The sequence below is a fragment of the Panthera pardus genome, unplaced genomic scaffold (genome assembly GCF_024362965.1).
Source record: "Panthera pardus isolate Hobbes unplaced genomic scaffold, ASM2436296v1 HiC_scaffold_3, whole genome shotgun sequence".
In the NCBI taxonomy this organism is placed as follows: Eukaryota; Metazoa; Chordata; class Mammalia; order Carnivora; family Felidae; genus Panthera; species Panthera pardus.
Genome location: NW_026526876.1, coordinates 17,593,365 through 17,620,624, shown reverse-complemented (window position 1 = coordinate 17,620,624; position 27,260 = coordinate 17,593,365). Strand labels below are relative to the sequence as shown.

The 27,260-nt window shown below is 56.4% G+C and overlaps 1 protein-coding gene across 1 annotated transcript in view; it reads right to left on the bottom strand.

The window, feature by feature from the left end:
• Nucleotides 1-275: 275 nt before the first annotated feature.
• Nucleotides 276-27,260, bottom strand: part of MXRA7 (matrix remodeling associated 7) — a 28,468-nt gene continuing 1,483 nt past the window's right edge. Inside the window, exons 2-4 of the mRNA XM_019466093.2 lie at nucleotides 12,142-12,205; nucleotides 8,308-8,404; nucleotides 276-1,317 (exon numbers count right to left, since the gene is read on the bottom strand). Coding sequence (XP_019321638.1) covers nucleotides 1,203-1,317; nucleotides 8,308-8,404; nucleotides 12,142-12,205 — 276 coding nt within the window. The 3' untranslated portion in view covers nucleotides 276-1,202. The remainder of the gene's footprint in view (nucleotides 1,318-8,307; nucleotides 8,405-12,141; nucleotides 12,206-27,260) is intronic.

Genomic DNA, 27,260 nt, shown 5'->3' with positions numbered 1-27,260 from the left:
AACATCATAATTTTTTTTTTTTAAAGCAGTGTCAAGATATATATATCTTTTTTTTGGTTTGTTTTTAAAGCACTGACATTTGGGTAGGACAACAGAGAACAGACCCCTCTCCTGTGCAGATTGTCCACAAGGAAGCAAAAGGAATGGCAGGAGCAGACAGGGGAGGTGCCCGAGGAGAATCCCAGGAGCAAGAGGAGAGGACGGAGGGAGAGGAACTTACCCCCATCCCCGTAATCTCTAATGTGAGGTATGCAAAATGCCACTGCTGCTTTGAGTTCACTGTGTTGACGTAGCTTTATTTCGGCAAATACAAAATATTTCTAAGACCGTCATGGGCTCTCTCTGGGGCAGACCCTCTCCGGCTCGGTTGGCTAGGAATTTTCCTGCCTGTGGGGCGAACAGAAACAGGGCCCGTGCAGCAGGCAGGAGCCCCGCCGTTATCTGTGTCCTCGCAAGTTCGTGGACTCCCAGAGGTTTACTGACCTCCTGACGTGTCCCGTGCGCTGTCCCGTGAGGTCATTCTGGTGTTTTACTGAATGCTGTCTGGGGACCTGCTCTCTCCCTGCACACGTGCCTCGCTTCTCTGAAGGACTTTCGTCTCCTTAAAGGGAGGCCCCGTGTTGCATGTGTGATTTCTTCTACCTCTAGTAGCTAGCGTGGCCCTGGGTGCATTATAAGCACTCAGATGAGCCTATATGTGAAGTAAGTCTCGCGCGTCCACGGGGGAAGCTCTCCGAGGGTCCCAACTCTGATAACACCGATCTGCTCCAGTGTGGAAGGTGAGGGTCGAGTTCGAGTTTTTGCTAAAAGGACGTTCAGAGTCCCCCCACCACGGCCCCCTGGGCACATGGGTGTGGGAAGGATTCAGGGGCGCTGGGGGAAGACGGGTAACAGGTCCTGCTGCCCGAGTGTCCGGTCTAACAACCCTGCGCTCTCATTCTGCCTCAGAAGGCTTTCTGGAAGCTTCTGTGACTGCACGGACGCAAGCCGTAGGGGAGCATTCTCTTAGCAAAAAAAAAAAAAAAAAAAAAAAAAAATGTCTGACTCCGAAGACAATAATCCCGATTGCTGGAAAACCATGCCTAAGTCTTGGGAACCGCATGGCCCGTGTGTAGCGCCTCTACAGCTACAGACGCGAGAGCGAGCGAGCGAGCCTGCCGCAGCCGGCAAGTCGGGGACGGGGCCTCACGGGCGGAGGCGGCCTACATGTCGTAGAGCCGGAGCTGCTCCTGCACGTCGCCGTCTGTCATCTCCCCAAACGTCTCCTTGTTGTCCTTCATGAGCTTGAAGATGGCCTCCAGCTGCTCCTTCTGCACTCTGTGGGGAAGAGAGGGGACAGAGGAAGAAGGTGCTCGGGGGCCCAGCGCAGGGGGCCGCCCAGCGCGTCCGGGGCCGGGGCGCTCCCCGCTCGGCTGGTGCCGCGTCTGCTTTCCGGGACAGCAAGGAAGTTAAACTGAAGCCAGATCCACTCGAGACACACGAGCCGGTTGGGCCGAACGGCCTCAGCCCGAAGGTCCTAAAAGCGGGTTCTAAGTCTGGGGTTTTCCCTGCAGGTCTGGGGACCCACGTGACCCTGAGAGTTCCTGCGCCCCTGTTTCCCCACGGGGGCCTTTTGAGCTTAGATCTTGCGTGACCCAGGACGTACCGGGGAGAGGGCTGTTTCCGTTGCGTGGCCGGAGAACCCACGAGAAACCATGTTAGCGACAGCCTTTTAGAAGGATGAGGACAGAAACCGTTACCAGTTGGGAAGCAGGGAGCACACAGAGGTGCGTACGGCGGCTTGACCAGGGGCAGGGTTGGCGCGGGGTCTCGCTGCCCGGAGGAAGGGGCTCCTCTTCCTACTTTGCACACATACCTTATGGCCAGCGGGCGCCCTGAACTGGCCTGCCCATAGGCCTGCGAGTGAAGGGCTCTTATCTTTTTCTTTTTTTAAGTTCTTATTTATTTATTTTGAGAGAGAGAGAGAGAGAGAGAGAGGGAGAGAATGAGCAGGGGAGGAGCAACGGGAGAGGGAGAGAGAGAATCCCAAGCAGGCTCTGCACGGTCAGCATGGAGTCCGACGCCGGGCTCGAACTCGCGAAGCATGAGATCATGACCTGAACTGAAATCAAGAGTCGGAAGCCCAGCCTACTGAGCCACCCGGGTGCCTCTCAGGGGCTGCTGTCTTTAAGAGGCTCAGCCACCCCATCTGACCAGCACAGGACAGCTCCCAGGGGCGTGAGTGTCGTGAAAGGCTGGGGTGAAACCGCAGCGGGAAACAGGGCTCGGGGCCAGTCTGGGGCCTGTTCCCGCTCCAGGTGCTGGCAGCGAGGCTGGTCCTGAGGTTTCCCTGCGCACCGGCCCTCCCTGCGGCCGGCTCTGCTTTAGACGCCACACGGCAGGGCTTCGGCACGGCCTCTGGCCACCCAGCACCCAGAGCGCTGCCCGGGGCGGGGTCCCACCGTCTGGTCTCGTCCCACCAGACTCCTTCATCGGTGACCCCTTATCTCCCATCCAGCAGGTGGTTTCCTGGCTAGAGCAGCATCTAGAAGCTGAAATACTCAAGTCCCAACTCCCAGCCTCTCTTCGTCGCCCTGGGAACTGTGATTTCTACGGTCCGTTTTCCTGTCCTGCCATAGGTGTTCTGTACCCTACAGTCCGACAAAAGCACTGGGACTGGAAAGGGTGTGTGTTGGGGTCCCTGGACGGCATCACAATCCCCCCGCCCCGAGTGAACGCAAGTTCTCAGGTATTTTCGCCGGCCGCGGCGCTCGGGCAGTTTTCGCAGACATAGGACTTGTACTCTGCTAGAGGGTAACGGGCATCAGAATGAGAGCTCAAATTCTAATGGGTTCAAAGGACATGATTTCTTAAAAGCAAAGCGAAACTGAAAAAACACACGGTCACCGAGATCATCTACTCAAAGTTTATTGGGCTGAACAAAGGCTGAATACACAGATCCAAGCCATCAGGAGGACGTGAGGCTTGGGGCCCACGAGCCGTGTTCAGAAAGATTCCAGACAACTAACTAGCTAGGTAGCTGACCCGGAGGGAGGCAGTCACCCGCTCACGGTGTCATTAAGATCCCAGTCTGGACAAGGCCGTCGTATTGCGTGTGTGGGGCCCTGGGTGCTAACAAGACAGCATCTACCTGTCAGGTCTCGGTGTGGCTGGTGTTCTGTCCCGCGCTCCGTCCCTAAACCTAAGGTTCTAGGCCCAGAGGAGAGGGTCACTGGGAATGCGACACGGCCTAGGGGTTGACATCCCGGCCTTCCATCAGATGGCGATCGTTTTTCTAAAAAACTTACTTCTTAAAAAAATGTTGTAACCAACACATCTAAAAACTGCACATTAGCCTGGTATAGTATAAACGTCGAACAATATAAAATTCCAAGAAACGGATCTGGGACTGCTCTCGTTCTCTCGCGAAATTCTAACTTATCTATGAAACCTTCTAGGAAAAGGCATAGTCGAGAGATCTATTTCAAGCAAACTATTCTTATTGCTTCTGCCAAAGCGAAGGTGGAGATTCGGCCGAGCTTGATAAGAGCGTCAGTGAAAAGGCTTCTTTTAGCAACAAGAGGGCTGGATTCAAGCCTCCTCGAAATGCAGAGTCAGGGCAACCGCGAATCTATAGCCGACGCTGGTTCCCTGCCGCCCCGCCGTCGATATAGCGTCTCTCACCACCGCCCCCCCTAACAACCGCGCCCGGAAGGGGGAAGTGGGTCCCCAGGGAGAGGAAGACGAGACCACCCCTAAGCCAGCCACTGAGCGCCGGCGTCTCGTCCTCATTTGCCTGGCACGCCTCCAAGTCTTTCCCGGGTTAGGCGTCAGTGGAGGAAAAGGCAGGGGCTGGGGGGCTGGAATGCAGCCACATGGTTTTAAAATGACAAGGTGGCTGCCACTGGCCATATCACAGGTGTGAAGGGTGTGTGGAGAGCTGGGTTCAGTGATAAGAAAAATCAAAGTCTACGAAACCCTTGCTTAACCGAGCCATCCGTGCCAACAGGGAGGAACGCATCTCCCCCGGGGGTGGGGGGCCAGGGCGCCCCCTGGCATCCTCCCTGCCGAGGGACGGGTCCTGACGGAGGCTCTAGGTCCCAGCGGGTTTATGTAGGCAAGAGGCACCCGGGAGACCGCGTGGCTCCGCTCTGGGGATTTCCATTCTAGCGCTCAAGCTTTTAAGATGTCAAAGGGAAAAAGCCTTTAGCAGGAGGCTAAGGATAACTTCATTATTCTTCGGTTCTGTAAAGAGAAATAGGGAGAAAAGATCATTTATTTTACTCCTTCCATCTTGCAAGTATCACGGGGCGGGGGTGGGGGCGGGGAGGAAAGGGGGACATCGGGGACGACGGGGGAGGACGTTTGGAGTTGCAGAAGCCGGGCTGGACACTGGTTTCTCAGACACGGGGTAAGTTTGCTTCTCATCACCTGCAGCAAGACAGTCTGTCCCCCAGAGCGTGGCACTGTGGCAGCCCGCCGACCCCCATTCTGCGTCCGTGAGGCACTTAGTTAGGCAGAGGGGGCCCCCGCATCTAGGCAGTTGGGCAGGGCAGACGTCTAGACAGATACTGGGTGCTCCGGATCTTTGGCTATGTGCTTCCCTGGGGCCCTCCCGTCCCGCTCTTCCTATTCCCACTGGCTGGGTTTTGTCCCCGCCGGGGACACTGGCACCCTAGGATGTGTGCCCACCCCGTCTAAACAACACCCAGCAGCCCACAGACTTGATGAGGGAAGAGGAGACGATTTTGTCCCTCTGGCGCCCTCTTCTGGAGGTCAGCGTCGCTCATGTTTCTAGACCTTCACACGGGCAAATCCCTCACGGACACACCAGGTTGCGGACACGGGAATATCCCACAGCCTGGGTTCCTCCGCCCGCTCTCGCCCTTCCCTGTTATGCTGAACAAAACACCTTCCACTAGAGTCGTGTCCACACCCAGAAAGGTCAGGACATTGCCGAGGACCTTCAGAATGGAGTGGGTGCTGGGGTCCCAGGTTCCCATCCATCAGAGCCACTTTGGACCGGAAGGTGGGAAGAACGGATGGCATACAAGGACAGGTGTGGCCAGGGGTGCTTTTTTCTTTCTTTTTCCTGCCAAGCCTCCAGCTTCACTAGCTCTGGGAGCGGGGAGGAGCGGTCCGCAGCCTGCAAACCCGCCAGCCCAGCTACACCCTGAGGCTGGATGGGGCGCCTCCCAGAGGAGCTTCGGTGCGAACGCACAGTCCCCCAGCCCGGCATGGCAGTGCCGAGGATACCTGTGAGCCCTAGGCCCCAGGGGACACCTCGGAGGAGGGGGTGCAGCCAGTGAGAAGCGGGCTCATTCTGCGGCAGCAGCTGTCTCTGGATTTGCAAACCTTACCATTTCCGACCCCTTGGGCAGAAGGAACCTGACCTGCGGGAGAGTCTAAGGATGGGAATGTCCGTTTAAACACGCGGAAGGACAATCTGGGGTCTTGACTTTAGTCCTGCTTCCTAAAGGCCGTGTTCTGAAAACGTATAAAGTGAGGCTTTGGGGGATGCTCTTTAGTGGGACCACTGAAGATTCGGGCTCTGGATACGGCTCTGTTGGCTGAGGTGATAAATTTAACATCGGGGACTTACAGCATTTATTTGTTAACTAGCTTGCGACTCGACTGGGACCCGGAGTGCCAGGAAAGGAATTAGAAGCAGGCAGAGTTTGGTCAGAAAGAATCTTGACAGGCAGAGAAGGGAGCAGACTTTTCGCTGGCCTGTGGTTTTAGTGGGTTGACAATAATATGCCTGTTCTTTTCCATACTGGGATTCCAGGGCCGTCTCCTAGACTCAGCTGGGACCAGAGCTACCTCGCACCCGTCGGCTCTCTCCCGGGCCACACGGGAACCACCGTGCTGTAGATGAAAAAACAAAGCCAAACTTGCCAGCCTCTGCAACCCCAAGCGTGGCCATGCAAGGAACAGAAGCAGCCGTTAAGAGGGGTGGTGCGTCAAGGGGCCCCATGCAGTGCCGCGTGAGCTGGCCAAGCGCAGGGGCAGGGGCGGGAGGGAGCAGGCACAGGCAGGCTCGTCCAACAGCCGCGGGGAGCATGCTGGGGAAGGGCGGTAATGAAAATGAACATGAACTCCAGCTCCACCCTTCGAGGACGGTGTTTAGCCCCTCAAGGTGGGGCGCAGCGGTGATAACCACAGCCTACAGATGAGGAGAGATCGCCCCCTTCACCCCAAGAGCGACACCCGGGGCGCGGTCTCCACCGCACGGAATAGCCAGGTGTGAACTGACATACGACAAGTCCCCGAAGACTCCGTAGCGAAAGACCCTCCTGTCTACACATAACAGAGAAGGGACTTTCCCTCCCCATCGCCAAGGTCCCAGCTCGGAGCCCAGCGACAGTGGCCGTCTGACCCCTGGCCCGAGGCCTGGCATCCATCCCCTAACTGGTCCTTCCTGTTCCAATGGCTCCTCACATCCTCTGAGCACCGGGAGCCAGGACTTCAGCTCCGTCCACGGGGACCTTCGAGAGCCGACAGGTGCATCCAGCCCTGCCTATCCTTAATCCCGGGGCTGCGAAATGTTTCTGTAAAGGGCCCGATACGGACTCTTTTGGGCTTTGTGGGCTTTCTCACTCCGGCCACAGCAGCGCAGAAGCCACCACAGGCCACAGGAAAACCAGAGTGGCCGTGTTCTGGTCACACTGAGCATAGTGACCAGGGCTGAAGTCGGCCACCCCTTCCTCTGAGCCGAAAAACCTGCCTGTCCCACAACTTGGGAGCCCGGGGTTTTTGCCACACGAGGTTTTATCAGCTGCATCACCTTCTTAGGGCAGGACCAAAGTGGCAGGGGGACAGCCAGGGGGTTTCCGGCAGCCTCCCTGGTCCCCAGGGGAATGACCGTTCTGCCCAGCCTCACAAGGGGGCGCTAGCTCCCCGCCAGCTGGTCCATGAGGCCCACGGGGGACTCGTGTTCACTGGGCTCCCAGGACCCTGCAGCCCTGGGAGAGGGGCCTGGTCACCCAGCGACCCCCGTGCTGGCGAAGAACGAGGCGGCTGGGTGCTCGGTGCGCAGAATGAATTAATTGGTTATGAAGGCGGCGGGGGGGATGGGGGAGGTTTAGACCACGCCAGTCATGTTGGGGACACATTAACAGACAGGAGGGGGGAAGCACCAGTGGTCTAAGAAGTCCGTCTCCTTACCAAAAGGATTTGCAAGATTATGTGTGGCTCAGGACCTAAGGAACGTGCTACAGGGAAGTGAGGTCAGAGGTCAGCTCAATCCTGAAATATAAAGGCAGCAAACCGGGTCACACCCACAGGCAGTGTCACCAGCACGGAGGTGTGGGGGGGGGGCTCCCCTGGAGGCCAGGTCCCCCTGTTCCGGGTCCTCCTCCCGCTGGGCCGGCACCGCCACCCCTCCGCCCCCGGGGAAGAGCCTTCCAGGCCGGCTTTGGAAGAAGCAGGGAACAGCCACAGGAAGGGAAATGCGGGTTCTCGTGGACAGAGCGGCTTCTGACTTTTGAGGGACCCTGAGTGGTGTGGCCAGTGGCAATGAAAGGGTGGCTGAGTTATGCATTCTGGAAAAATAAACCCTCCTGTCCCCTGTGACCCGAAAACCCCAGCTTGTGCTAACGAGCGGGCGGTGGTCACCACAAGCCTGGGCTCCCGTTTAGATCCTGCTTGAACCAAAGCACGCCAGCAGGCTCCAGGCCTGGAGACCCCGGGGCTCGGGGTCAGATCCCGGGTTCTCCCTTCCCCAGCTGTCCTGCTGTTTCCAGAGCGCTCCTTGGCACGCTGGCGGGACGGAGCGCAGAGGATCCGCGGAGGCTAGCCCACGGGTGTGCGGGGGGTGGCCGGCGGGGGTAGGGGGCGCCCGACTCTAAACCTGGGGCGCTACACGGCTGCCTCTGCCTCCGAGCTCCATGGAGCAGAACAGATACAGAAGGAAGGCGGCCGCTGGGCAAGGAGGGGCCGGAGGGGAGCGGCCAGAGAGATGAGCAGGAAGAATCGAGCTCTGTCCTGAAGTGACAGATTGGTTCTGTCATGAACTCTATCTGGTCCAGGCTCTTGCTCGGCATCTCGCTTTTTCCCTCTGCAGCGGGGCGGGGTGGGGCAGGGGAGGGGCTCAGCGGGTCCTCCCGAGCCCCGGGAGGGGACTGTCTCCAGGGGAGACGAGCCGGCTGAGTGGAGGCAGGACAGACTGATAGGAAAGAACCCCTGAAATGAAAACAAAACAAAACGGAGGGTGGCAGGGGGTGGGGGCAGGCAGCTGGCCCGAGGCTCAGCTCGCCTCCTCTCCTGGCCCCCGAGGGCAGGGGCCAGACAGCCCTGGCTCGTCGGAGAGGAAGGTGTGCGGCCTACCTCTGTTCTTCCTCCAGCTCCTCTTTGGTCATCATCTTCTTGTACTGGTTTCCCCGCAGCTTCCCGGGGCTGTATTTAAAGGAGAAGACCTCTCCCCCTGCAGGGAAGAGACGGGGAAGGGGGTAAGAGCTGGCACGTGGGACTGGGGAGGGGGCTGGGCGCCTCCCACAGACTCCGAGTCCCTCCCTCCACCCCCCCGTCCACCCTGGTGACCACGCACGTGCTGCCCAGGCCTCCGAGAGGGCACCTGCGACTTTTCTGCTCGACTGGCAGGGCTCCCTCCCACACTCTTTCCATGAAATCCCACAGTGACTTAGGGACTCGAAAGGGGGATACAGAGACAAAAATGAGATAGTTGGAGAGAAATCAGTCCCCCTCCCCAAACGGTATGGCTCCATCCACCAAATGCTGGACCCCTCCCCCAAGGCGGGGTTCAGCCATCCACAGAGCTGTCTGGCAAAGGCTCCCGCCAAGCCGCTGCCTTCGAGGACACTCTACCCTCGTCATTGAAGCCGCCCCCCCCCCCCACCCCCATTACTGCTGTGCGAATTACATCAGACCCAGCAGGCTGGGCCAAGGTGCTGGGCTCCCTGCCTCTCCTCGGGTCCCAGGCCCGGAGGGTGGCACAGGGACTCCTGATCCTTCTGCCGAGGTCCTCCAGGCTCTGGGGCTTGGGGGATGCCCGCCAGCTATCAGAAATCTGAAATAACGCATCCAGCTCACAGGAGTGATGTGGGATCTTTCACACCGTGTTGAATTTGGGCATCCAAACCGGTGCCTAGTACTGAATAGGTGTACCGGGATTTGCCAGTCCCCGAGAGCAGACTCCTTAGCTGCCTTAGAACAAACAATCTCGAGGCCTGATGAGAGGGCACGCCAGAGGTCTGGACAGAGAAAGGCAGGAATGTGGGACAGGGAGCCAGGGCAGGTGCTGAGCAGAGACTGCCAGGACGGAAGAGAAAAGAGCTTCAGAGCGGAGCCCTGGGCTGAGTATCGGAGGGAGAGAGCACCCCCCCCCACCCCTGGGAATCGATGGCCGTAAGTGGTCCTTCAACCCAGTAGGTGTAGGGCAGACGGCCTCTGGCCACCCCGGGGACAGAGACTGATTGGCTTGTCTTGTCTAATTTCCATTAAGGTATAAAGAATTGACTAAGGGCAACGTGGAGGCCAGCAAATCACCCTCCCACACAGAGGTAGTCCTTTTCAGTTCTGTTCTAGAGGGTTTACCTCTCTGTCACTTCAATGTCAGGAATCTCGAACACCCTGCCACCAGGCCACCCTGAGCTCCAGCTGGCGGCTGTCCGGCTTGATCACACAGGCTGATGTGGGCTCAGGGGGAAGAAGGGGCCTCAGCCCCTCTGATTCAGGTTCTCTCTGGGCTGAAGGAAGAAGGTTCTGGATGCAAATTCAGAACCCACATGTAATGTGGTGGGGGCTGTGTTTCTGCTCTCCAAAACCTGGCTCGGGAGGAGAACGCTGGCCGGCTCCCAGGGCACAGTCCTCATGGGGCGCTCCTGGGGCTGTGGCCTTGCCTTAGGGAGAAGTTCCTAGATTAGTACCAGGATTCATGGGCTCTTTATTCTTTCTGCAGACATGAAGTGAGCTCTCTGCTAGGTGCTGGGGGCTTAGCCGTGAATCAAACGGGCAGCAAGCCAGGATAAGTAAAATACAGTGTTTGACGCTGGTCATGAGGGCTCTGCAGAAAGAACAGGGGTGTGGGAGGCAGGGAGGGGGCTGCTTGGAAGTTTCACTGGAGATGGGGTGGGGGTGGCATCGGGAAGGGTTTTGCAGATGATAGTCGAAGGCAGCAAACCCTGCGCCGTCTGGGAGACAGATCCAGTAAAGCAGGGAGGCCAGCGGCACTGGGTGGCAGAGAGAGGGGCCAGGCCGCGTGGTCGGGGAGGGGGGGCTTGGTTCTTCCTCCAGGTGAGACAGGGCTTGGGGCAGAGACAGGGGAATCCGTTCCCACCCCCCACCCCCACCCCCCACTGGAGACCCTGGTCCCCGCTGGCCGGCTCTTCTGGAACACAGCTCAGGCTGACAAACCAAGGGCTGGGTCCTTGTGGACCGCAGGATCAGGGGCTCCCAACAGCACCAGGTATGGCCTGCCTGCATCTGAGGATCTGGGTGCTTTGCTGAGTAATTCCGAGCCCCTGTCTGAGGGGCCTGGGTCCCTGGTTGCCAGGAAAGCCCTGAGAAGCCTGCCTTCGGGGCGGAATCACACAGAGCCGCGGTCTCAGACTGAGCTCACCGACCAACACACCAACCACCAACGACGATGCTCGCTCTGGACCTCCAAGAGAGGCAACAAAGAAACCCAATTACCCTCAACGTCAAGGTCATTGTGTTGCTATGTTTTAGAAAAATAGCGATTTTAATTCTGCCAGCTGGGTGCTGCTCAAGGTTTCAATTTACGGGGCAGGTCTGATGATTTTATGTTTTCCGAGCCAGGCAGAACGAACGAACGAACGAACGTCCGTCCGGAAAAGCTTTTCTCTTAATCACATCACACGTGGCGTACCGAGTGATCCGCGGCCGCGTCCAATCCAGCCAGACCAGGGGGTTTCAATGTGAGAGCCTCCCGGGGAGGAGGACTTCTTGCAGCCTTGTGTGACTGACTCACCAATTTGCTTAGGAAGGGCATCTTAGCGACACTAATCAATTAGCCTGGGAGCTGAGCTGCTCGCTGCCGAGGGCCTGGGGGCCCACTCTTCTTTCCTCTGACAGCTGGGGACATAGCCCTCCCCTCCCCTCCCCTGCCTTGTCAGAGCTGGCAGGTGGCGGCTGGGGGCTGGGGGCCGTCCGGGGGCAGCAGTCAGATAAGGAGGGAGGGCCCAGTGATGAGGCACACGGCTGGGGGTGGGGCTAGTGAGCCTCCCCTTGTCCTGGCCGAGGGGCCTCCAGTGGCCTCGGCTCCTGCCCCTTTCTATGTCCCCAAGTCACAAACGGGATCCCCACCTCTGGCATCCCTGCAGCCACCTGGGGCCACGAGGCAGGGACAGACCCCAGGGCCACAGTTCCCGTGCATCTCTAACCCCCAGATGATGGAGAAGCTAGGAGAGCAGGGTCCCCCCCACCGGGCTCCCCAGCTGCCTGCCCTTCCCTCTTCCCCTGAGGCAGTACTGACAGAAGCCGCAGAGGCCTGTGGGGCCTCAGCGGGGTGCCGGGGGCCCCCCAGCGCAGCCGCACCGCCAGCCCACACGCCCACACCAGCCGTGGTCACTGCATTCCTGCAACGCGTTCTTTCCACTGCCCCTGCCAGCAGTCGGCCAAAAGTCACAGCAACAGTCTTGCCTTTTTGACAAATTGAGAACTACTTCAGACATACACGAATGCACGTCCTCCGTGTACTTGCCGTGTAGATGAACAAATGTTGACATGTTGCTGTTTTTTGTTTTCTTGGCTTTTGTCTTTGAGTTTGTTTATTTATTTTGAGGGGGCAGGAGGAGACAGAGAGAGAGAGAGAGAGAATCCCAAGCAGGCTCCGCACCAGCAGCTCAGAGCCTGACTCGGGCCTCGAACTCACAGACTGTGAGATCATGACCTGAGCCGAGATCAAGAGTCGGACGCTTAACCGACTGATGGAGCCACTCAGGAGCCCCTGGTTGTTTGTGTTTGTTTTCAAGAAATAAAACACGACAGACCCAGCGGAAACCCACACCGTGCTTGGTTCTGCCTCTGTCCGTCCAGGGCACTGGCCCCCGGGGGTGCCCAGGACAAGCCCACCGCCTTCCACCCGGTCGGGTTCGAGCTGGCCAGTTTCCTTAACGCTCCTGGACACGCCTGCTCCCTTCTCCTGGCCGGTCAGAGTCTGATGGCAGGGATCCCACTCACCATCTTCCTCCTCAGGCTCTGCTCGGGGTGGGTCCTCCTGGCCATCATGCTCCTGCTCCTCTTCCTGCAAGACAAAGAGAGAGTCAGCGCCCGGTGCCCGGAGCTCGACATGGTTTACTCGGATACCACCACCCAGGCGTCCCCGACCCCTTGGTGAAAGCGACCTGACCCTGGCCCCCGGGCGGGAGGGATGCGCCACAGCGGTGGGGGCACTGGAGGCCGGTGACCGCCTTGGGGAGGCGGGGCAGCCGTGGGCAGAGCGTCAGGAGAGGAAGGGGCCGCCGAGGGCCAGTCTGAGCCCACATGGCGCCGGTGCCTGTCTGTTGGGCGTGGTCGGGAGGACCCTGGTGGGGGCCACGGTTAACCAGCAGGTGGAATCCGTATGATCCCCGAGCTAACGCTGTTTGGCCAAGATGATAAGGGCCGAGGTGCTGTGCTTTTGACCTTTGGACCTCAGTCTCTTTACCCTTTCCGGGTGAGTGCTGGCCAAAGCCTGTGGATGCCGTAAAGGGACTGGGGACTCCCATCCCACACTCTGGGTGCGACTAAAGGCACCAGAGGAAAACTGGCGGGCCATCCGGGGCCGGGCCATCACAGAGAAGGTGCGTTCACGGGCTCTGCCTCCCGGAACCTCATTCTTCCCGTTTCAGTGTCCATTTCCCCCACCTCCTGGAGGCCCGGCTCTCCCACGAATGGACTCAATAAACAGACGGCTGGAAGGAGCGTCCCGAGATGGCCTTCTTGGGAGGAAGGAGTGACTCCAACCTGCAGGAATGCTGGGGGGCACCGGGGACACGCGGCCCAAGGAGCTGTGATGGACAGCGGGCCGGCGGATCCGGAGACACCCCCGGTTTACAAGGGGGAGGCACACACGGAGTGAGCTCCCCGGGCGGCGAAGGCAGCACGCCCAGGCCTCTGGGACTCGGCGCCCGGGGGGGGGGGGGGTGCAGCCAGGGTGGTGGCCTCGGCAGGGGCAGGGAGGAGCGGCCGCAGAGCGGAGGAGCTCTGTCCCTCACGGCAGAGCGAGCGAAGCTGGGCTGCAATTCTGCACGAGCCCAACCGCGGGTCGTAAGTGGCAAACCCTGAAGAGCCTTGACTTTCTGTCGCTCACAAAAGGCAGCCAGGGGGAGCCGGGCGGGAGACGGGAGCAGGGCTCTCCATTCAGTTTCCATCCAGCTCAGCGTCAGAGGTGAGTGATGTTGCCCAGAGCGCAGGTCAGTACGTGGTGCCTGGGTGTCCAGATGCCCCGAGAAGTTTGCCCAGCAAAGCATCTTTGTGGCTGTGGGGAGGGGGCGGGGGCAGGCCCCTTTGGGGGAGGCAGGGTAAGGAGACACCCCTGTGACCCAGCACACCCACTGCTAGGGACCTGCTCTGGACTGGAAAACCATCTGTCCGGGTTTTTCTATGGTGACTCTGATTTTGTGCCGCAGAAACCAATCCAAACTGGAAACCACTGAAATGTTCATCCTTAGAGTTCCATATATTTGGTTAACATGTTCACCAAAATATTAACAGGTTGAATATATCACAGCACACACACACACACACACACACACACCATGCATCAGTGTGCATTAAAAAGGAGGCAGCCGGGGGCGCCTGGGTGGCTCAGTCTGTTGGGTGACCGACTCTTGATTTCAGCTCAGGTCACGATCTCACGGTTCATGAGTTTGAGCCCCGAGTCGGGCTCTGGGCTGACAGCTCAGAGCCTGGAGCCTGCTTCGGATTCTGTGCCTCCCTCTCTCTGCCCCTCCCCTGCTCATGCTCTGTCTCTCTCTCTCAAAAATAAATAAACATTAAAAAATATTAACAAGGAGGCAGCCGTACACACTGATGTGAAACATGCATCAGGACAAATTTCCAACGGGAAAAAGCAAGAAGCAGCATAGTGTGAGAGGGGCCATCTTCTGGATGTAAATATAAAAATGGAAATGCACATACATGCTCATAATCACCGAGAAGAAGTTTTCTGGAAGGACGCATGAGACACCGTTAGTGGCTACCTTTGGGGAGAGGGGCTGGGGGAGGCAGCCTTTTGTTTCTATCTTACACATTTCAGTATAATTTGGATTTTCTAATATGCATGGAGATACATGGATTTCTCTTAATATATTTTAAAAATGCTACATTTTTAAATGCTACGGTTCAATGGGTCTTTGAACTGTGAAATTGGTGATTTTTTAAATGTTTATTTATTTTTGAGAAATAGAGAGAGAGAGAGCGAGCACAAGTAGGGGAGGGGCAGAGAGAGAGGGAGACACAGAATCCAAAGCAGGGTCCAGGCTCTGAGCTGTCAGCACAGAGCCCGATGCGGGGCTCGAACCCGTGAACTGTGAGATCATGTTCTGAGTTGAAGTCGGACGCCCAACCGACGAGCCACCCGGGCGCCCCTTGACAGCTTGTAAATGATTTTAAGCGGGGGGTCGACCAGCTCACCAAGGTGCCCGTGGGAGAGGACTCCTCTACCTGCCTGTCCATGCAGACTCTGGCACACAAAGAGTTAAAATGAAAACCTTAGCCTTCAAATGTCAGGAAGCTAAGTATAAAAGGAATTTAAATAAGTAAATATTCAACTATGTGTATTGTAGCTCTGTAGCATTCGCATTTCTTAAGTTATTAAAACTTAAAACTGCACTAAGACTTTGGAGGTACCTCTATAACCCAGAATTAAATTAAAGATAAATAGTGTTATGTGTGTGGTAGAGATAGATAGATAGATGCCATTATAAAATTTCCCGTGTGGGTCTGTGGCTTTTAAAATCGATTTTTTAGGGGCACCTGGGTGGCTCCTTTGGTTGCACGTCTGACTCTCGATTTCAGCTCAGGTCGTGATCTCACGGTTCGTGAGTTTGAGCCCCGCCTCGGGCTCTGCCCTGACAGCGTGGAACCTGCTTGGGATTCTCTCTCGGCCCCTCCCCTGCTCTCTCTCTCTCTTTCACAAAATAAACTAATAAATAAATAAAATAAAATAGATTTTTTTATTGCAGTCTTCGTGAAGTCTGGAAAATAGTGCTGAATTGGCCACATGTTGTTTTCTGTCTGTGCAGGAATGCCCTTCCTTCAGAAGACGCCCCTCGAAGCCTCTGGGCCCAGCGGGCACGGCCAGTCAGGGCAGTCACACCCCCTCCCTCAACACACCAGCATGCAGATGTGACCTATGGCCCAACTCTGCTTGGGGAGAAGGGACGTCTGGTCCCAGAGCTGTGAGCCTGGGAATGTGTGTGTTGGCGGGGGGCGATCGGGGGGCGCCTGGCTGTGATTGTCCCCGAGGCCACTCCACCCTGGCCTTCCCCTGTCCGTGAGAGACTCAACTCCCAGTTTTGCGCAGGCTAACCAGCCAAGTTGCTGTCACCGACAGCCAGAGTCCTGACCCCTGTCATTGCCTCCTCACCCGCCACTTAGCAAGCCCAGAACACATCGATTTCTCTCGGGAGAGTGCTGCCTGCATCAGATGCCGGCAGGACGGCAGCTGGGGGATGGGTAGGATGCTGGAGTTTTCCACCTGTGCTTTGGGGAAGCACCCCAGGCCCACATGTTTATCTGGGCTTACTTAGTGGGCTTTTAGATAACATCATGATAATGGAAAGGATTCCATTATTGAACAGAACGCTGTGTATTGCATTTTGGCCTTATTTTATATAAAAAACGTGTACACAACAGAAAAACCCAAGTGCTGACACCGGTAATAAGATGGACAGGTCTCGTAAACAGTGCGATTGGGCCACAGATGGCCATCCTTCTGGACGGCGGTGGCCCTCCAGCCTCCGTCCAAGACTCTCTGTCTCGAGATGGTGAACTGTGGGGGCGCCCGGGTGGCTCAGTGGGTTAAGTGTCCGACTCTTGATTTTAGCTCAGGTCACAATCTCACAGTTTGTGGGTTCGAGCCCTCCGCTGGGCTCTGCGCTGCCAGTGTGGAGCCTGCTTGGGGTTCTTTCTCTCCGTCTCTCCCTCTGCCCTCTCCCCCTGCTTGCACTCTCTCTCAAAATAAAGAAGCATTAAAAAAAAAAAAAAAAAGGCAATGAACTGTGAACTATGTGTATGACAGTGAAGGAAAGCAGTAAGGTGGAACCATGTACCAAATGCTAGAACAGGGGAGCCTGGGTGGCTCAGTCGGTTGAGCATCCGACTTTGGCTCAGGTCATGATCTCGCAGTTCGTGAGTTCGAGTCCTGCATCGGGTGGGACTGAGGGGCACAGCGAGGCCCCAGAGGGGACGCCAGGTGGGGAGCCTCACGGCTTTTGCAGTGACTGGCTGGAGTCTGGTGTGACCGCAGGGGATCACGGGGGTCAGGAGGCAGGGCTCGCACCAGGAAGATCTTATAGGGAACAAGGCATTGAGGAGCCCCCAGAAGCTTTTAAATGGGGAGAAAGAGGAGGAGACCGGCATTTTTGGAGCAGGAAGTAGGAAGGCATGGTGAGGGCAGGATAGGAGGCAGGATGAACTTCCAGAAGGGGGGGTCCAAGTACAGGCGAGGGATGTAAGGCCTGATCTGGGAGGGTAAGGGACTCGGCCCTCAGCTCAGTGTTTGTCGAATGAATCAGCGAAAGCCTACCTGAATCTGGTTCGATGCAATGCCCTGGGGGTCTCGAACTCGGAACCCCACCCGTGGATTTGCTCCCTGACACAGCTCGGCTAGGACCACGCCTGGGGCAGCATGACCCCAGCAGCTGCTCAGAGTGGGGACTGCCAGCCCACAAGAGCCCATCGCTGTGGATTTCTTCTATTTTTTTTTTTTAAATGTTTATTTAATTTTGAAGGAGAGAGAGAGACACACAGAGTGTGAACGGGGGAGGGGCAGAGAGCAAGAAAGGGAGACACAGAATCCAAAGCAGGCTCCAGGCTCTGAGCCATCAGCACAGAACCCGACGCGGGGCTCGGACCCGCCAACTGTGAGATCATGACCCGAGCCGAAGTTGGACGCTCAACCGACAGAGCCACCCAGGCGCCCCCACTGATGTGGATTTCTTGTCACTGCCCTTGGTCCCGAGAGTGACACATGGCACCTGTGTGTTGTAGACTGAATTATGTCCCTCCCCAAAGTCATATGCTGAGGTCCCAACTACCAGTACCTCAGACTGTGACTATGTTTGCAGAGGGGGCCTTTAAAGAAGGAATTACGTTAAAACAAGGCCGTGAGGGTGGGGCCTGCTCCGATCTGACTGGTGTCCTTCTAAGAGCAAATGTATAAGAAAAGGACACACAGGGAGACGCCAGGCGTGCGTGTGCTCGTGGAAAGGCCCCGGGTGGACGCAGTGAGAAGGTGGCCCCTGCAAGCCGGGGAGAGAGGCCTCGGGAGAGACAGACCCTGCCCCCCCGTCTGGATCTCACAGTTCTGGACAAAGTAAATGTCTGTGTCTCAAGCCGCCCTAGCAAGCCAGTGTAAATCAATTTTGTGAAAACTGTGAGTCGGTGACACCCTCTGAGACAGACAGCTGGCGTCATCCTGGCTGGTCCCCAAAGCAGTCCCAGGCGGGGAGCCCAACCCCATCACCTCCCTGACCAAGAGTCCCAGCATTTCGCTACTGGATAGAACCCGAGGGTTTTAACGCCACGTGGCCCCGGCCACTTTTCCTCCAGTGGAGGGATGGGTGGGGGGACAGGCAAAGCACAGGGGCCAGGGTCTCCCAGAGGCCGAGGGGGGAGGCTTCTCGGAGCCAGTGCGAGCCTGCAGACAGCATGTTGCCTTTTATGGCTGCCCTGGCTGATCTAGGCCTGATGCACAGCGCGAGGCAGAGGATGGGGAGACAGAGACAGAGACAGAGACGGGTAGGGAAGAGACAGAGAGAGAGAGAGAGAGAGAGAGAGAGAGAGAAACATCTCTCTGTCTGCCTGAGCAGAAGGCTCGGCCCTGGGGTCCCGCACACAGGCTCTGCTGGGACCCTGTGAGCTGCCACCAAAGCCAACTGGGCTGTGACCGCGGCAGGGCCCCTGGTTAATCTGGGAGTGATTTTAGAGGACCACGGCTCCGCCAGGCAGGGGGAGAGGGAGGCCTCACTTCCCTGGGGATGCCCGACCCTCCCTCCCCGGCAGCAGCCAACAGAGAGAGGGGCCTGCACGATTCCCCTGCACCTCTCCTCAGCCTGGGCAGCCCCACCCACCGCAGCGGCTGCAGGCTTCCCACGTGGGCACCGAGAACAACGGGCATCGTGCGGGCGCTGCCTCCCCCCCCCCCCCCCCCCGCCCCAGCTCCACTGCAGGCAGAGGGGGTGTGACGGTGCTCTCTCCCCTCCCAGAAAGATGCCATTAGTCAATCAGGCTGCTCATCTTTTGCATTCAGAGGGGAGCGGCTGCGGGCGCAGACCTGGCGCCAGCTCCTGGAGCGCCTGTGCTGGGCGGGGAGGGTGGGGCCGGCAGAGGTCATGGTCACGGCGGCTCTCTCTCTCTCTCCCCCCGCCCGAACGTCCAAACAGCTCAGCCACCGCACGCCCAAGTGACAGCTCCAGGCAGGGGACCCTGTATTTGCGGCTGGATAAGGCGCACCCCTGAGCCGAGGAACTTGTGTCTTCTTATCTCAAACTGGCCCTTCTCAGCCTTTCTCTGTGATCACGGCATCTCTGACACTTGGTCATGGCCCGGGAACGCTGATTCAAGCCTGCTGCTTCCTTTCTGCTTCCGCTTCTCAACCGCTGTCCCTGTCTCCCCGCCACGCCCCGCCCCCCCCAAAAGTCCCTAAGATTCACCCTCATTCTCACGCCTGAAACGGCACCGTTGTCCTCGACCTCACTTTCCCCTGACTCATCTGCTCTGAGAACACCTTAAAATGCCAGCTCGATCATGCTTTTTTCCCCACTAGAACCCTAAAATGACGGCTGCCGGGTTCAATTCAAATATCCCCAGGCCTGTGAAGTTCTTCTGCTTCCTGATTCAGGGGCTCAGTCTCTAAGGCTTCCCGGGAAGTGCTCTCCTCTCCCGTCCCCCGGGGGCTGCCATGGGAGGGCAGGCTGGAACTTAGGGTCCCCCTTGGAACCAAGGCCTCGGGTATGTGATCTCGGGCATTCACCTCTGGGTGCTCCTCCTTCCTTTGCGCGGGGTCCTTTGAGGTCACAGAATCCGGGGAGGATGGTCTTGAGCTCAGTTTTCATTTTGCCCTCAGTGGGCAGACCCCTGGAGCTTTGTGGTGGGTACTGAGGGGATTGCTGTGAGGAGGGGCAGGGGAATAGAGGGGCTGAGACCTCCACCCAGGGCAGATCTGCTTTTGCTTTATGCACTGGGCTTCCATTTAAGATCGAAGAAGAAAAAAGGTATCTAGCGCCTTAAAAAAAATTGTTTTTCATGTTTTATTATTTATTTTTGACACAGAGAGAGAGTGTGAGCGGGGGAGGGGAAGAGAGAGAGGGAGACCCAGAATCCGAAGCAGGCTCCGGGCTCCGAGCTGTCAGCACAGAGCCCGATGCGGGGCTTGAACCCACAATCATGACCTGAGCTTAAGTCGGACGCTTAACCGACTGAGCCACCCAGGCACCCCCTTAATTTTTTTTTAATGTTTATTTATATTTGAGAGAAAGAGACAGAGTGCCAGCGGGGGAGGGGCAGAGAGAGACAGAATCTGAAGCAGGCTCCGGGCTCTGAGCTGTCAGGACGGAGCCCAACGCGGGGCTCGAACTCACCAGCTGTGAGATCATGACCTGAGCCGGAGTCGGCCGCTTAACCGACTTGAGCCCCCCAGGTGCCCCGCTAGTGCTTTTAAAAATGTGAGAAAGCCACCGATATAAGTGGCTTTGACCTAATTCAAAACCCTATAGCTGATAAAACCTTTGATGAAAGTTCTCCAGTGTGTTTGAACACTTGTAGCCTCGGGGAGCTCACTACCTTACAGAGCTGTCTGCCTCTTTGGGGCATCCGGGGGCATGAAGAGAAATGGCCTCTGCCTGCTGCCCAGGCCAGTCCTACGAGGAGGTGGCATCGCCTCCTGGCAGGGGCTGCCCCGTTCCTTCTCTTTGTTGTTCCTTCGGTTTATAAATTCCACAAGCATGTGGTGGGTGCTACTGTGTGCTGAGCCTGCTGTAGGAGCTGGGGGTGTGGCCGTGACCATGGCAGGCAGGGACCCTGTTCTCCGGAGCCGACATTCCGCTTCGGCAGACATAAGGGATGACCTCAGACCCTGTGGAGTGCCATGAAGAAAGCCCGATAGAATGGCGTGCTGGAGCAGGGGTGGGGGACTTCTATCCGCTAAGGTGCTCAGGCGCCAGAGCCTTGAAAGGCAAGGGGGCAGGAGCAGTCATGTGAAGGTCTAGGCCAGGGAGGGTCCGCCGGGCAGAGCGGAGAGCAAATCCCAGGGTCCGGATGGGCGGCAGGCCTGGTGTGTCTGAGCACTGGGAAGGCGGCCGGGGCTGCAGAGAGGAGGCAGGGCGGGCCGCAGGGCCGAGGCAGGAGTTTGGAATGTATTCTGTGCCACCGCAGGGCTTAGAGCAGGAGAGCGTGAGGGGCCCGTTTCCAGGTTATAAAGATCGCACTGGTTGTTGGGCGGAATGTGGGGGGCGGGCTGGAAGCAGGGGGAGCCGCTGAGAGGTTCCTGCACAGCCCAGAGGAGCCACGGACTGCCGGAGCAGCCTGGAGTGGAGAGGAGGGCCTGACGTCAGGAGGAGGTATCCCACAGGCAGAGGCGACAGGACTTGCTGATGGAATGACTTCGGGCCGCAGGGAAAATGAGAAAACAAGGATGTTGTGTGGGCTTTTGGCCTGAGCAGCTTTGGGAGCCATGGAGGAATTCTGAGCTGGTGGTGAAGGACGCTGGGGGCGGGGAGGGGCCGAGGGCACCCCTCGGGCAACAGAAGTCGAGAGCACTAGGGGCGCCTGGGTGGCTCGGTTGGTTAAGCGTCCCTCTTGGGCTCAGGTCACGATCTCACGGTTTGTGGGTTCGAGCCCCGCGTCGGGCTCTGTGCTGACGGCTTGCTCAGAGCCTGGAGCCTGCTTCGGATTTTGTTTCCCTTTCTCTCTGCCCCTGCCCTGCTCACACTCCGTCTCTCTCAAAAATAAATAAACATTAAAAAAAAAAAAAAAAAGAAGTCAAGAGCACTTAACAGACAGGGCCGTGTCAGGTGCTCACTGGACAACCACAGGCCAATGTTGGGGAGGCAGGAGATGGGGCTCAGGAAGAGGCTGGGTGGGGGGGGGGGCAGTGGTCAGTGTGTTCCAGAGGCAGCAGCGGCGATCCGGGTCCAGAGGTGAGCCCTCCACTTGATATGGGCATGAGCTTGACCAGCGTGGACCAAGAACAAAGGAAGAATACTGGGTAAGATGCTGACTCAGGAAGCGGGGATGGGGGGAGACGGGGAGAGGAGGGGAGAGACTGAGACCCAGCGTTCACGTTCCCAGCACACAATACCCGGGGCCGTGGAGGAGCCAGGCTGCGGGGCCAAGTTCAGCCATCCAGACTAACAGGGCCATCCTGGACTCCGACCTCATATCCCAAATGAGGGCACATTCACAAGCCCTAAACACACTCTCTTGCTCAGATGGCCAAGCACGCCAGATCCAATCCTCTCAGATGAACGGCTTTTGGCATCGTTCCTACAAAGAGGATTTGGAGGACATCAAAAGCTTCATTTAAAAAAAAAAAAAAAAAAAAAAACCACCCAGAGGCACCAGCCAGCATTCTCCCCTTATCAGCAAGGATTAGGTGGAATTCTAGTGTCTACATTGCGGGATAAATAGAGACGGTTATGCACAGCGAGAACCCGGGGACAAAATCAGGGCTGGGAGCGCAGGATGAAATGAAACCACTGTGCAGGGGGACCGACCAGGCTGAAGAATTCTGACCACGACCAGCTTTAAGGATAATAACACAAGACGGGTGGCCGGTGTTTAAAATGTCTAAGGAGGCCTCTGCACCGCAGGCAGAGAAACTGGTTTTAGGCTTCATGAAGAATAAAGATACAAATGGTTGGACCCCTGGAGCAGGGTTTACTGATCTGGACTGGAGGTGTTTGCTTGTCTTGGGATTGCTCTCAGATTCTGAGTCCTCAGCAAATACGCATCTGGCCAGGAGAAACACTATTAATACCGAGGTCACGGAATTAGGTCCTTGCTGAGAACGTGCCCAGGGTTGTCTCAACCAGAGGTCACGTTGGCCAGACCAGTGTTAACAACGTGGAATTTAACTTGCAAATACGAAACCCACGCGTGCACACAGATAATCGTGGACTGCCAAGCACTCTAAGAGATATCAGAGGTTGTTTTCGTTCAAGCCGTTCAGTTTGGGGAAACCGAGGCCTAGAGGCACAGAGGTTAAAGGACGTCCCCCCCGCCCCCCCACCCAAGTCCTACCTACGGCTCTTCAGAGGCAAAAATATTAGGTAAACAAGTACCGTGCATTCTCACGCTGGGTTTCCTGGGGACCATTTAATCTCACTTGTTATTCTTTAGCCACTGTGGCCAGGAGAACGCGACTGATACTTCTCCCTTCCGGGTGGGAGGGGAGTGACATCCTGCGGCAGCATCCCAGGCTTCCTTTTCGGTTCCGACCAAGCGGCAAGCAGAAAGATGTCAGCAAGGTGCTCTGTCTGTGCACAGCACGACCCTCGTAGGAGGGGGTTTCTGAACCCCATTGAAGTCCTGATTCATTCACCTGTCCCTAACGGTGGCAGACCGGGTGTGGTCAGGCTCCGGCTGTTCCAGAAAGGCAGCTTTGTCTCTTAAGACATGCTCTTGGGGCGCCTGGGCGGCTCAGTCGGTTGAGTGTCTGCCTCTTGGATGCTTGATTTCGGCTCAGGTCATGATCCCAGGGTTGCGGGATTGAGCCTGGTGTCAGGTTCCATGCTGAGTGTGGAGCCTGCTTAGGATTCTTTCTCGGGGTACCTGAGTGGCTCGGCTGGCTAAGGGTCTGACTCTTGGGATTCTTGATCTTGGCTCAGGTCATGATCTCTCGGTTCATGGGATCGAGCCCCACATTGGGCTCTACGCTGACAGCGCAGAGCCTGCTTGGGATTCTCTCTCTCCCCCTCTCTCTGCCCCTCCCCCACTCATTCTCCCTCTCTCTCTCTCTCTCAAAATAAATAACTAAACTAAAAAAAAATTTAGGGGCACCTGGGTGGCTCAGTCCGCTAAGCACCCGACTTCGGCTCAGGTCATGATCTCGCCGTTCCCGAGTTCGAGCCCCACATCGGGCTCTGTGCTGGCAGCTCGGAGCCTGGAGCCTGCCTCAGATTCTGCGTCTCCCTCTCTCTCTGCCCCTTCCCCGCTTGTGCTCTGTCTCAAAAATAAAAATAAACATTAAAAAAAAATAATAATGAAGGATCTTTCTAAAAAAATTTTTTTAAAAAAAGATCCTCTCTCCTTCTGCCCTTCTCCTCCACTTGCAAGTGCTCTCTCTCTCTCTCTCTCTTAAAATATATATATAGAAAGAGAGAGATTCTTTAAAAATTTACCACTTCCCACTACGTAGAAAATTCTGACAGCTGAATTTTCTGTGTGCAAATAAGACTATCTCCGAAAGCTGGGGCGCCTGGGTGGCTCAGTCGGTTGAGCGTCCGACTTCGGCTCAGGTCACGATCTCACGGTCCGTGAGTTCGAGCCCCGCGTCGGGCTCTGGGCTGATGGCTCGGAGCCTGGAGCCTGCTTCCGATTCTGTGTCTCCCTCTCTCTCTGCCCCTCCCCTGTTCATGCTCTGTCTCTCTCTGTCTCAAAAACAAATAAAACATTAAAAAAAAAAATTATAAAAAAAAGACTATCTCCGAAAGCAAGAACAAAGTTGAGCCATCGGGAAAGCCCCTGGACTTCCTTCTCACACGGAAGAAGACTTCTGAGCTGAAATGACTTTACAGAAGACACCGTCTTGCACTACCGAACCCTGGACTCTTGTCCGCAGCTCGGCACGACCCCCCGATGTGATGGTATTTGGAAGTGGGGCCTGTGGGGGTCACCGGTGTTGGATGAGGTCCTGAGAGTGGGGCCTCCGGGATGGGATTGTTGTCCTTATAAGAAGAGGAAGAGACCAGAGAGCTCTCTCTCCACCACGTGGGGACACAGCAAGGAGGTGGTCGTCCACAACCAGGAAGTGGGCTCTTACCAGGAACTGAATCGGCCGGCACCTTGATCTTGGGTTCGCCAATTTCCAGAAGTGGGAGGAATAGATTCCTAGTGTATAAGTCACCCAGCCTCTGGCATTTTGTTTTAGCAGCTCGAGCTAAGACAAGATTCCAAAGTGAGCAATTGACAGATATCTGTCTCGCCCTCCACTGGCTGGCTTCTGTGCCTTCGTTGAGAGAACAGAAAGTGGGGCCATGTCGGCATCACGAAGGTCAGGATGGATGATGAGGGAGGGGATTCACATGCTCCTAAATCATTCTGTGGTCTCTGGTGGGGGGGGGGGGTGTGCAGGACACAGCCGTGGTGACAAGGATGGTGAGGGTAGGGGACACAGCATGGACCTAACAGCAGGTGAACCAGGGGGGTGCCTGGGGGGCTCAGTCAGTTAAGCAGCTGACGCTTGATTTCGGCTCAGGTCGTGATCTCACGGTTCACGGGTTCAAGCCCCGCATCGGGCTCTGCGCTGAGGGTGCGGGGCCTGCTTGGGATTCTCTCTCCCTCTCGGCCCCTCCCTCTCTCGTGCTGTCTCTGTCTCTCTCAGAATAAATAAAACTTTAAAAAAAAGAAAACAAAAAAAAGGAGGTGAACCCGGGCCCCGCCGCACAGTGGGGACAGCCAGGTAAGGCTGTGCAGCCCAGTCAGACCCACACCACCCGAGGGTCTGAAAAACCAAGCCCCGTCCTGAGAAATTCCCCACTGGGTTTCTTTTTTTTTTTTCCAACACTGTATTTTTTTGTGATTCAAGTATAATGAATATGCAGTGTCATAAAAGTTTCAGGTGCCCAATGTAACGATTCAACAATTCTATAAGTTTCCCGGTGCTCATCAAGTCTCCAACACTGTATTTTGAGAAATTCCAAACCTACAGAAAAATTGGAAGAATAAAACAATGAACAAGGTACTCACGTACCCTTCACCTAGATTCACCGATTATTAACATTTTGCCGTCTTTCCATTCTCTCTCCACGTACACACCCACCCTGAGTGTGTGTGTGTGTGTGTGTGTGTGTGTGTGTGTGTGTATAACGATTAGCATCATGATACGTTGACCCCTGAACGACACGGGTTTGAACTGTGTAAGTCCACTTATAGGCGGATTTTTTCAATAAATACAGTAAATGCAAAAAAAAAAAAAAAAAAAAGAAGAAGAAGAAGAAGAAAAAAGAATCACTCTATGTTATTGCTAAATGTTTAGGCATGCATTTTTCTAAGGACAACAACATACTTCCACATAATCACAACGCCAGCATCACGCAAGAAACTGTGTTGAATACAACAAAATCATCTAATAAACCATTTATTTGAAACATATCCCAGTTATCTCCAAGACGTTCTTTATGGCTCCCCACCCCCACCCCATCCAGAACCCAATCAAGGATCAGGCATTGCGTTTGTCTGTCTTGTCTCTTTAGTCTTCAGCCTAGAAGAGTGTCCTTGCCTGTTCTGTGTTTGGTGATACCGTCCCCACTCGGTTGCTGAGCAGAGCCAGGACCCCAGCGCCAAGAAGTCTGAGTTCTGGCCCAGACCTCACTCTAGTACCATCTGAGTGACCCCTGACTTTCACCTTGACCACCGTTTGGGAACCCTACGACGTAGTTTTGCTGGAATCCACGCCCCTGTTGGGTAAGAAGCCTGGTAATCCTAAAATTGCAACTTATACATCAGCACCAAAGAGCACTGTTTCCTGGCCTTAAAAGGGACCGGCTCTGGTTCGTGACATTGTTGGCCACCATTCTCTGTGAGGGTGTGGCATGCCTGTCACGCTTCCTCAGCTGCCCACCCCTACACTCGCCCCAAGGAGACATGACAAGAAAGAGGTTCTAATAATAGAGCTCTGCCCAATGCCCAGCCTCCCTGCCCTGGCCGGTTGCTCACCCCCCATTTCTTCAGTGGCTGCCCGGTGTCTCGGGCCATCATGCTACTTTGCTCCCCGCAACCGTGGGGACGCTTCCCAGTGAACCACAGCCACAGTGAAAGGCCGCTTCCCTGGGCTCTGGATCCTTCTCAATAATCAGCTTTGTGAGTCAAAGGAAGCAGCTGCCCTGAGCCTCCCAGGCCTGGCAGGGCAGAAGGACGACTGGATCAGAAGGACTGCCATTAGTTAGCAAGGTGGCTGTATGCCCCCAGCCCCCATTTCCCCAGGGTCCTTCCACCCGCTCTCCAGGCTCGGCAATATGATAATGAGAAGTCTGTTTCCAGCCAATTTCTTAACAGCTTCTTTCAGGGGTAATCCCACCACTAAGAAGGCAGAGTAGTGGGGGACAGTGATAGGTGTCCCCCCCCCCCCCCGCCCCCAGCACCTGATCCCGGGGCCTGAGGCACGGCAGTGATTTAGTGTTTGCCAGCTGGAGTTGACGGGGGCTGGGCAACTCGGCAACGGTTGGGGACCTGAACCTACAAGGGAAGGCAGGAGCTCCGGGTGAGGAGACTGACTTCAACATAACCCTCGCGTCGAGATGATGTCGGGACAGGGTGTCGCAGTGGGAGGACGGCCTCTCAGGGTCATCTGGCAACTGCCCCGCATGTGAACCCCTGTGATGAGCTTTGTCCTTCAAAGCACCCACTCCCCCCCACAGGACGAGCATTTTCCAGACAGAGGCAAATTGTGCTCTGGCTGCTACTGACCGTGGGCACCGGGCCCATCCCACTAGATCTCGAATTGCTGAGGGCCCCCAGGCCTTGCAGAAAGCTCTCTCCTGGGTGCTGTAACCCAGAGGGTCAAGACATGACTGGATGCCACAATCAGGCGCTGCAAACTTCAGTCTAGAACTTGCTGCTGAGTGATAAAGGGCCACTGTGTAAACTGTGTGAGCAGGGCTTGCTGAGGGCAAGCGGCTGAGAATAGCCCATACGCCTCTCCTGTTCCCAGGAAGCCGTGAGCGCAGGCAGAATCCCAAATACGGGAACAAACCTAACAAATCAGCACAGGTCCAAACCCTACCTGCCATCCTCATGGATGAGGTCAGCAAGAACAGCAGGGCCTCCATTAAAGCGGAGTCCCTGTCTTCCTTGGGCCGGATACAGCAGCCCTGGGCAGGCTGGTTAGAATCCGCTCTAATGACACAATTAGTCACCCACTTTGTCAAACAAAG